General features: G+C 47.6%; 1 protein-coding gene across 1 annotated transcript in view; it reads left to right on the forward strand.

Moving 5' to 3' along the window:
* The window catches only part of LOC311439957 (uncharacterized protein), a 55,444-nt gene extending 45,338 nt beyond the window's left edge, over window positions 1-10,106 (forward strand). The window contains exons 54-71 of the mRNA XM_084526292.1: window positions 62-287; window positions 415-541; window positions 1,127-1,248; window positions 1,772-1,826; window positions 2,862-2,945; window positions 3,814-3,990; window positions 4,131-4,212; window positions 5,023-5,179; window positions 5,579-5,653; window positions 6,025-6,187; window positions 6,647-6,861; window positions 7,000-7,215; window positions 7,327-7,451; window positions 7,757-7,847; window positions 8,468-8,536; window positions 8,849-8,951; window positions 9,091-9,132; window positions 9,989-10,106. Of these exons, the coding sequence (XP_084382418.1) occupies window positions 62-287; window positions 415-541; window positions 1,127-1,248; window positions 1,772-1,826; window positions 2,862-2,945; window positions 3,814-3,990; window positions 4,131-4,212; window positions 5,023-5,179; window positions 5,579-5,653; window positions 6,025-6,187; window positions 6,647-6,861; window positions 7,000-7,215; window positions 7,327-7,451; window positions 7,757-7,847; window positions 8,468-8,536; window positions 8,849-8,951; window positions 9,091-9,131 (2,128 nt within the window). The 3' untranslated portion in view covers window position 9,132; window positions 9,989-10,106. The remainder of the gene's footprint in view (window positions 1-61; window positions 288-414; window positions 542-1,126; window positions 1,249-1,771; window positions 1,827-2,861; window positions 2,946-3,813; window positions 3,991-4,130; window positions 4,213-5,022; window positions 5,180-5,578; window positions 5,654-6,024; window positions 6,188-6,646; window positions 6,862-6,999; window positions 7,216-7,326; window positions 7,452-7,756; window positions 7,848-8,467; window positions 8,537-8,848; window positions 8,952-9,090; window positions 9,133-9,988) is intronic.
* Window positions 10,107-10,752: the final 646 nt, after the last annotated feature.

Below are 10,752 nucleotides of genomic sequence, written 5' to 3' on the forward strand. Positions count from 1 at the left end.
GCTCTTCCCATTGCAGTGGGGTGGGACAGACTTCCTTATGCAAGTGCTCTTTTCCCTTCAGCTCCAACGGGAGCAGGAGCATCCCAGTCACAGTGCCTGCCGCTGTCGCTGAGTGGAAAGTCAAGACATTCTGCTTGGCTGGGAGGGGGTTTGGACTTGCCCCGACCACAAGTCTCAGAACAGTACAACCTGTGTTTGTGGATGTGACTTTGCCATATTCTGTGATACAAGGAGAGACCTTCACGCTGAAGGCTACTGTTTTCAACTACCTGCAGCAGTGCATACAGGTATGTGCTTGTGCCACAGCAAATACTGTGTGGGACAGACCTATCATGCCTTCCAGTTTTACAGCAAATGTACCACACCATCTCTCCCCAGTTGCCCAGTCATTCTCCTTTGTTGGCACTCTTTTAGATACAGGTATCCCTGGCTAAATCCCCAGACTTCCAGGTGGAGCAGTGCCGGACCTGCAGGGACAGAGAGTGCCTCTGCGCAGAAGAGTCCAAGACCTTCGCGTGGAACATGACAGCAATCCAGCTGGGTGTGGCAATCAGAACGGGAGCAGTGGTGGGGAGCCCTCAGAAAGAACTGCAAGGGAGTGGGAGGTCCAGAAAAGCTGGCAGAGCCTTGCCTTCCCTGGATCCCAAAGCTTATTTTTAGTGGTACAAGAATGCAAACCATCATGGTTGCTTTCTTTCTCCCTTCTTAGATAGGCTCATCAGGGAGGGTGGGAACTGAATGGGTGACGTGGAGAACTCTTGGGGATAGAGGTGTAGAACCAGCTTGGGAGGAACGGGCTGCATGTATGTGACTGGGAGAACCTAGTATGGCTGGTGCTGTGCTTCACGTGCAATGGGAAGGGGTCACTGGGGTCCAAGGGGCTGCCGAACCTTCTCACACTATAGTCACATATAGAGTACTAAGGTCATTGTTGGTGAGGCATTACTTAGCCCCCTCATACGTATGGTGTCTGGACAAACCATTGGCACTGACTGGCCCATCTTTACCTGTCAAGCCACTGAAGCTGGGAGGCTCAGCCTCCTGAAGCACCTCAGACCACTGTCAGTTAAAGCAAGTTGACTCTGGCTACGGACGTAAGAAACAGACTGTTCAATTTATTTGCTAGGGACTCTGAATATCACAATCAGGACTGAGGTACTGGACACCACACCACGCTGTGGGGACAGGAAGCCCCTGCCAGCTACCACGAGGCGGAGGCATGTTCTGGTCAAACACTTGCTGGTTCGGGTCAGTATAAGAGCAGGCTCACTTCTCTCCCTGAGTGTCCTTGCCCCGGGTGAAAGGAGACCGAGCTGGGCTAAACAGTTTTCTCTCCTCTTTTTTTTTTTTTTTTTTTTTTTCTTTTTTTTTTCTTCTGTCCAGTATTAGCATACCAAGGCCTGGGCTTGGTTTACTCTGTTCCTCCCAGGACCTAGCCAGGTCTATTCCTTTCTTGCACTACTCTTTTTTGAGCTGTATTTGTATGCCATACCTATGGTTCTCCCTATACATTCTCCTGCTCAATGACCAACCATACATGAGCTTTTGTATCTGCTCACTGACTAGAGTCCTGTCCCTCAGACTTGCTTTTGCTTTCGTGATCAGTGAAGCAGACAGTCTCAGTGCAGCCCTGCCAAAGGTGAGGAGGAGTCCCTGAGAACGTGGGAACTAAAAGCTGAATTCAGACCTGCTCTGCAATTTTACTGCTGTTTGGGAATTTTGTGTGTAATCTTGTGTCTTCTGTCTCATATTTATGTTCCTGCCATGGCAGCCAGAAGGTGTGCTAGTGGAGAAGTCTTACAGCTCCATTCTGTGCCCAAGAGGAGGTACGTGGACAGTTTGAAATAACTAGACCTGGTTATTATTCAGGTCCTGCAGCCTGAAATAACTAAAATCATAGAATGTTTTGGGTTGGAAGGGACCTTAAAGATCACTTAATTGTAACTTCCCTGCCATGGGCTGGGACACCTTCCACTAGAACAGGTTGCTCAAAGCCCCATCCAATCTTGCCTTGAACACTTCCAGGGATAGGGCATCCACAGTTTCTCTAGGCAACCTATCCCAGTACCTCATGACTCTTATCTTAAAGAATCTCTTCCAAGTATCTAATCTAAATCTACCCATTTTTAGTTAAAAAACATTACTCTAGTTGTATCACCAAACTCCCTGATAAAGAGTCTGTATTGAGCTTTCTTGTTGGCACCCTCTAGTTACTGAAAGACTGTTGTAAGGTCTTCCAGGAGCCTTCTCCAGGCTGAACAAGATAAAACTAGACCTGAAAGTAGGACTGAACTGCGGGAGGGCTTATGAAAGATTTTTTTTTCAAAATTTATTTTTTTTTTCACAGAGGAAATTTAATTTCTTATTAGGACAGAAAAGGACAGGGAATATTATTTCCACACGTCCTTCCCTGTTGAATTTGTCACTGAGTTAGGTGGCAAAATCGTGCTCTGTAGCCTCCTTCCCACAATGTAGCCTCTGGGTGTTCCTGGAGCATGACAGTCACTCAAGAGAGAGAAGCTCCTGCCATACCACCCTAACCCTGCAGCACTACAAGCCTCTGCAGGATGTCCTCCTGCCAAGTGATGATCAACTAGGATCCTCGTGGAACTTGTGAAGCATGGTGAATTGAGTTGTGAAGCTTAGTATGCCCTTGCCCTTGCCATAAGCTCTCAAGTCACTTCTAATCTGAAAAGTTTCCACGCAGTGGAGCTTGGTGTGACGACTGAGACAGATTATAGAGAACACTCTGCATGAGCAGGATGTAGGCAGTGTCCCACTTACTTGTTCTGATTTTGTCACTCTGGTTAGATACTTTTGGTTTGATTTTTCATGCTGCACCTTAACCCTGTTGTTATCAGGAAACATGGTTGAAGATCCTGTGCCCCTTCACCTCCCGGATAATGTAGTAAAAGGATCTGCCAGAGCTTCAATTTCCATCTCAGGTAAGCCATTTCTATTGTGAAATCACTGACCAATGTTACAGATGAGCAGGGCTTAACTTGGTAATGATGTCAGGGGATCCATTTGAAATGACACTGCTTGAAAGAGAAAACAATAAGTTTCAATGCCCTGCAAGGTTTGCCAATAACATGGTTTCAAATTTTTTTTTTGGATTTGCACTTAGATTTTCATGAGAAAAGTAGGTTGCAGAGGAGAATAATCCTCATTTTTCTGGCTAGGACTTGGTAGCAGAGCCTTGGGGCCAAATTTTATCTGGGACTTTGGGATCTTGGCTAGTTCAGTGTAGATACAATCAGCAAAATTCATAACCATCTCATCCCCTGCTAAGTTTCAATGCTACAATAAAAGCTGCTGGAGAGAAGAAATCCTTCTCAGCATTACAAAGTTACAAAAGGATTATTTGGAGAGGCCACTGGGACCAGACAAATGTTTTCAATATGTTTCTTTGCACTGTGCTCCTTTGTCCCCATGTTCGTACTGGTATGAAACCAGGCCTGCCATAATTCCTCAAAGAAGACCTGAGACATCTCAATCTTCTCCTAAGTACTTCTATATTTATCTGTCTGTATGACACAACCTGAGCAACTATAGCCCTGCTCAAAGCCCTTTACAAGGTTGGAGCCCTTCACACTGAAAAAGTTCCTCAGAGACTCCACAGTGTGGTTATCCTGTATTGCATGCCCCCCAGACTGGGAAGATGAAGAATAGTCACCTTCATCCTATACTCAGTTGTTTCTTTCCATTTTCTTCTTTCTCCTTTGCTGAGACAACACACTATTATCCAGGGCCTGGCTGAGAAGCATCTGAAATCATACTCAGACTTTCTTTGTTTCTTATATTGTTGCATAGGTGACCTCATGGGGCTTGTGTTACAGAACCTGGACCGCCTGGTGCAGTTGCCCCATGGCTGTGGGGAGCAGAACATGGTGCTGTTTGCCCCCATTGTCTATGTGCTGCAGTACCTGGAGAAGACGAGGCAGATGACCCCTGAAATCAAGGAGAGGGCAACGGGACTCCTGCACAATGGTAAGTTCAAGAGATCCACCTTGCTCCTCTGCTTTCCCCCGTGTCTAATCTACCAATAGCTCTCTTCCTTGCAGTTATTCTGACAGTACTGGCCTTTCTCTATTACTGTGCTATATTAATCACTGTTTGTATTTCCCCAGGGTACCAGGCACAACTCCTTTATAAGCATAGAGATGGCTCCTACAGTGTCTTTGGGCAGCAGGATGGGGAAGGGAACACTTGGTAAGCACTGGGAACATCCCTTGCTCCTAATTTGTACTGTCTGGGCCAGAGCAGCTAATGTGTCTGAGAAAAGCTGATAGGATGCATGTTCCTTCTTTTCGATGGAGCCCCCGAGGAGCTGTTTGACATGGATACAGATTGAGGGATTGAGACACTTGAAAAAGGTATGAGGCAGGGCAGCAGAGTTTCTGGGAAAGTGGAACACAAAGATATGGTCTCAGGGTCAAGGAGATCCTTTTTTTTTTTTTTTTTTTTTCTTTCTGTGGTCCTGCTGCTGCCCCAAACAGAGCAAGGGGTTCTACTTGTGGAGCCCCAGCAAGCCAATAGGGGCACATACTGACTGGAGGAAGATCAGGGAAGGGCAATGAAAAGTCATTTTTCCCATGGAGGGTTTTGCTTGGGAGAGTTTGCATGAACTGCATTGGCACTATGATGGCTGGGCTGGGAGAAATGAAGAAATGAAGGAAATGGGGTATTCAAGATTGTGTCTAGGTATTCAAGGAAGATGAGATGCAAGAGGCAAAGTAGAAGGGGTAGAGGTTTTTCATTTGTGAAATGACTGGGTAAAGCAGTACATGACTGTGTGGACCCAGGCTGAAGAAGAGAAGCTTTGGTCCCAGAGACCATTTCCACTTTTAGTTTGCTTTTGCGTATGAGAGATCTTTTTTTTTTTTTTTTCTGCGTATAAGAGAGTCTTTTTAAACACCCTGATATGTCAGTGTTAACTTCAGAGACAAGCACCAGGAGGCATTTGGCTTTCTTTTTGTCTTTTTGTGTTTCTATTTCTCTCGCAACTCATTCTCTTCCTAGGCTGACAGCTTTTGTAGTCAAGAGTTTTGGCCAAGCCAAGAAATACATCTATGTAGATGATAAGAACATCCAGGATGCCTTACGCTGGCTAGAGCAAAATCAACTCCCCAGCGGCTGCTTTGCCACCAAAGGGAGTTTCTTTCATTCCTCTATAAAGGTAAATGAGAGACAATTCAGGCAGCACAGCTGGGGAATGGCTGGGCAGGCATTGTGGCAGCAAAGGGTCATAGGATCACAACCAATCCTGGAAAGTCACTCGTGCAAGTCATGCAACTAGACTTAAAGAGAGCAAGGTATGGGGTAGAGACAGCATAAAGAATGCCTATCCTTCTGGGAAGTCATGCCCTGAGCCTTTGAAACACCCCTTAGAGAGTGAAAGGTGCTTCAGGTCCTGGGGTGTCAGAATGACACACCTGAGAGCCGTGGAGACCATGCTTACGAGAGGCTCCAGGTGCAGGGCTGTGCCTCTGCAGAGATGGAATCCCTCACCAGCAGAGGGTCTCTGGTGACTGGTGATTCCTCACAGTTTGTCTCTGGCAATGGATTCCCTTCACAGGGCAGTGTGGATGATGAAATCTCCTTGGGAGCATATGTCGCTGCAGCACTGCTGGAGCTGGGTCAGCCACTGAAGGTGAGCACACACCAGCTGTCCCCTGCTCTCCCTTATTCTCCCATGCCTGCACCCTGCTATGGGGAAAAAGCTCATAATGTTGACGTTCTCCAGGCCAGGAACACATCAAGGGCTGCTGAGAGGGAGACAACGTTTAGTGGAACTGAAGTAATTCCTCATAAGAGACGGTGTTGTAGCACTAGCATGGAGCAATAGTGTTTGGTGGCCATAGTTTCCAGTGCACAGTGGGGCTGCACTGCCTTTTTTATGCAAGAGAGGGTGATAATTTTGCGGGTTTCTCTGGAGCTACACCAGCAAGACATAGTCCCAGAGAGAGCCTGACCTCTGCTTTGCCCCTGTCAGTGTTTGGCACATGTCTTCTACCAATGCAGGGCAAGATGATGCAGAGTACCCTCCACTGCCTGCAGCAGGCAGTTCACAATGTCACCAGTATCTACACAGAAGCTGTTCTGGCCTATGCTTTTGCCTTGGCTGGAGACTATGAGACAACCCAGGAGCTGCTATACAAGTTGGAGGAACAGGCCATCAAATCAGGTAGGTGCTGGCTGCTTGTTGCAGTAATAGCTCTTGTTCACCTGCTGGGATTGGAGCAATGTACCCATGCATGTTGCCTAGCCAGAGCTGATAAATGTGGAATATGCTAACCTATGCAAGAGGCGTGCTGAGGGAAAAATAAATGCACCTGCTATTTTTGTATTTGTCCAGGAACTGCACCATGTTAACTGCAATACGTTATTTAGCAAGCTGTGGGGGTGACTTATAAGAAATATTTTCCTCAGCCTGAAGGATTTAAAGATCTTATTGAGGGAGGGGGTAGAAACCTGTGTGCTAGGACTGGATGAAGTCCTGGAGAACCAACTTAACAAAGCGATACTGGCCTGACAGTGAAGGAGCAGAAGGAGCTCTGAAAGCCCTCTACTGCTTGCTTTCTGTGTCCAGAACCCTTCGTTCCCTTCTCTCCAGATAGCCTGCACACTCCTTTCCTTTCTGCAGGAGGACAAATACACTGGAGCCCCAAACCAAGTTCCCCAGCTTCCACAGCCTTCTGGCCTGGCACTCAGTCAGTGGATGTAGAACTGACAGCCTACGTGCTCCTGGCGTACCTTTCCAAGCCACGGGTGCACGCAGGTGACATGACAACTGCAGCTGGTATTGTGGCATGGCTGACCCAGCAGCAGAATGCCTATGGGGGCTTTGCCTCCACCCAGGTAACAAGTAGCTCCATGTGGGTCCATATACTTTTCTTCCTGAAGTTGGCAGGGCAAGTCTTCTCGAGGTCTTCCTGTCTCAAGCTGGCCTTGCTAGAGGTGTTGTTTTCAGGGAGGTGACTGTCTCTTTCTCCCTAGGACACAGTTGTTGCCCTGCAAGCTTTAGCAAAATATGCAGCAAGGACCTTCAGCACATCAGGCCAAGCGCTTGTGAGGGTGAAGTCCCACAGGGGCTTTGGGAAAACATTCCAAGTCACCCGCCAGAAACGGCTCCTGGTGCAGCAGGCAGAGCTGACAGATATCCCAGGGCAGTTCATGGTGCAGGCCCAGGGCAGCAGCTGTGTTTTTGCTCAGGTAAGGTGGTGGGGTGAGTGTGGGAGAGATGATAGATGGAGGATTCTGCCTCTTCGCCCTGGATGAACTCATGCCTGGGCTGTCTTTTCCATCCTGACCCTCAAACTGCAGACAGTGCTGAGGTACCACAAGTCTCCCCCGCGGACCACTGTAACCTTCACTCTGCGTGTCAGCACAGAGCTGGCCAACTGTAGCCAGGCCAACACGCGTGCCCTCGTTGTCCGCATCCTCGTCAGGTAATCCTGAGGGTTGTTTCCTCCTCCAGCAAGACATGCTGTGCTTGGGGAGCACAGCTGGAAAAGCCTCAGGGCTGCGCTGGAGGGACTGAACACAGGCAGGACAGAGGGTAAATTTGGCAGTAGTTAATGGGTGGAAGGGGAAGGTGCTGGCTACCTGCATCTCACCTCCTGTGAGATGATAAACTGTCTACCTTGACCCCAGGCCCAGATGGCTCAGGGTCCTACACACAAGATATGGTGGTAAAGGGAAGGGGGGACTCTATTCTCTTAGACAGACCATCTGACTGTGTGATCTTCTTCAGCTACATTGGCAGCAGAGTCACATCCAACATGGTGATCATGGAGGTCTCCTTGTTGTCCGGATTTGTCCTGGCTCCAGGCTCCAGGCTGTCGGTAAGGAGTCTGGAATCAGAAAAAGGGTGGCTCTGGTAAATGGGTCCCACCTGCTTGCTGCTGTTGGGAGCTATTCATTCAGGCCATGAGGCAACTACATTAGGAATGACCCTTCACTGTTGAAATTGAACCAAAATCTCTCCATTTCCATACAAGGTCCTGCAAGGACCACCCGTGGAATTTCAAGGATGGTTCAGCTTCTCCCATTGACACTATTCTGTTGGGTGTGCTAAATAACAGTATTTGTTTGTCACATGAAGATGAAAGATTAATTATTTGCACAACACCCAGAGGTGTATTTAAGAGCGTTCTAGCAGTTAGTGAGATAAGATAACAACAGTCTTTACTTGTGCCTCTTTGCTGACCAGCACATTAAGTCCTATATACTATCTACTGCCTTTTGTCCCCAGAGTGGGAGATTCCTCTAACTGAGCAGGGACAGCTTAGTCTGTCCTTGAGATGAGGCTCACAAGGAGTGCTCCAGGAGGGTCTACTCAAGATAGAGACAATAAAGCCCTTACACATGTGAAAGACAAAGATCCACAAAGGGTCCAGTTCTACTTTGTGCCATCAATACAACATCAACACAAATTTACCTGTGTTGTTCTTTCCTGTCCCAGCTGGAGCGCAAAACCATCGTTAAGAAAATAGAAGTGAAAGCTGATGTGGTCTACATTTATCTGGACAAGGTAAATGGGAATGACAGCATTAGGTTAGGCATAACGAGAGCAAGAGACTAGAGGACAAGGAACTGTGTGAGAAGGCCAGGGCTGGGCTAGCCATGGGGAAATAACACTAGTAGAACTGTGGGCAGAAGAAGCTTACCTAATTTAATTGTTGTACAGTTAGCATTTGCTATTTCTTACATACTCCATTTCTAAAATCCAGGATCTCTGATGGATTAAAGAGATTTTTTACAGGAAAGCATTCAAGGTAGAGAAGACAAAACTGAAATGTCTTCTTACTTCCCTTCCTTGCTAATTTCTTTCAATCTCCATAAGCTCAATGATGAATCTCAGACTTTCAGTCTGCAACTGGAACAAATATTTGAGATGAAGAACCTGAAACCAGCCACCGTCAAAGTCTATGATTACTACCAGCCAGGTTGGTTGGTGATTCCCCTCCTACTCTGAGATGGAGAGCTGGATTACTAGTTCTCTGGATGTAACTTGTAAAGTCATTGTGTGCTATTTCTTGTGCACATTCATGTATGTGTAATTGTCTTTCTCATTTCCTTTTGCAGAGGAGCGAGCCTTGGCTGACTACAGTGCTGTCTGTAGCTGAGGTAGGCAACAAGTCCCTGTGTGATACAAATGGTGGCATCAGGAAATGATGGGTCTTGGGTGGGAGAGTGGGAATATCTGGGGAGCTTGTGAGCAATCCGAGGTGGGAAGGAGAACGGTAGTCATTGGGGAGTATATGTCCAGCAAGAATGAGGAACAGCCAGGTGCCTGTGGCTGGGTGTGTAGAGCTAGGCTTTTTTCAGACAGGAAAGCAGCTGAAAGGCTCTGGCTGACAGCAGATATAGTCTTAAAATGGGAGTGAGGAAGGAAAGACTGAGAGCATGGTGACTGCATCATGTGGACTGAGAATGCAGAGCTATAGTGGCTTGCACTAATGAGGGTCTTCAGACCCAGACAACTGCTCCAGTCTGTCCCCAGCCCCTGCTACCTTCATTACTGGGTAGAAAGGGGGAATTCCGGGAGCCAAAGGAGCAAGATGAAGCTGGGAAGACGTAATACTTTGTCTTGTGGGGTGACAAAAACAGCTGTTAGAGAGAGGATGGCTTGTTAGTAGCAGCCTGAGGTGAGGACAGGTTTGGATCTGTTGTTTCTGGAAGAATAAAGCAAAATTTTGGTATGGCATATGCTTCATCCTGACATAATCCCACACACAGACCACTGTGGGACCTGCCTATACAGATCCTAGGGATCTTCCTAGAGAGCTACAGGCACTCCTATCCAACACAAGTCTGGTGATAGCCATGGAGGTGCTGGATCACTCCCTCCTTGTTTGCCTTACCTTCTGTTTCCCACATGCACATGGTTCCTCAGAAAGGAGAGGAGGCAGTCACAGTTTTGTGGTAAAGGAGAAGTGAGAAACTGCCACACCATGACTTCTGCCTTTGCCCAATGTTTCAGGTTGGGGACCGAATGGAAGGAGATGCCCCAGATACCCCCAGTAGAAGGACACTGCCCCCATTAAAGTTGAGCCCGTGTGGCCTTGTGCCTGAGTGGATGGACTTAGGGATCACAACGGTCCAGCAGTTGTGCCTGCACTGGGAGGGGGCTGGGCTGTGAGGGGGGGCTGTTATATATCTGGTATATTCCTGGGAAGAAGAATTAAAGTAAGCATCACCCCTGACCTTGCTGTCATTGTGCCAGTTGTTGATGAACTGCAGGCTTAGCCCATAAGGATACTAATTCTGCCATCAACGGTGTACAATCTTTCTATCTCCTCCCCTGCTCTCTCCTCATGGTCTCCAGCACTTTCTGCTGAGTAAGACCCAGGCAGCTTTGGGGTATAAGGTGCAACTGTACATGCTGTGACAGCCATATCTCATATGTCCTTCCTGCAAGCTCCTGTATTCCTGCTCTTGAAGCAGGCTCCAGAGAGGAATGCAGTATGATTGACACTGTAGCCTCTCAACCCCTCTCAGCAGTAAATCCTTGCCAATTGCTCTTGGTAAAGTTCTTTAAGTGTAGCTGTTTGCCAGAGAACTGTTGAACATATCCCAGTCCTCCCTTGCCTTTGACTAAAGCTTATCTGTTGGTCACAGCCACCAAGTACAAACTCTGCCTTGGCATGTGCTCTACCTTCTCCCGAGCAAGTCTGCTACTGGCAGGGCAGAATTTAGAACTTGTATATGCAAACACAGAACAGAGTTGTTTTGCCCATGTTCTCC

This window comes from Aythya ferina (assembly GCF_964211825.1).
Source record: "Aythya ferina genome assembly, chromosome: 1".
Taxonomy (NCBI): domain Eukaryota; kingdom Metazoa; phylum Chordata; class Aves; order Anseriformes; family Anatidae; genus Aythya; species Aythya ferina.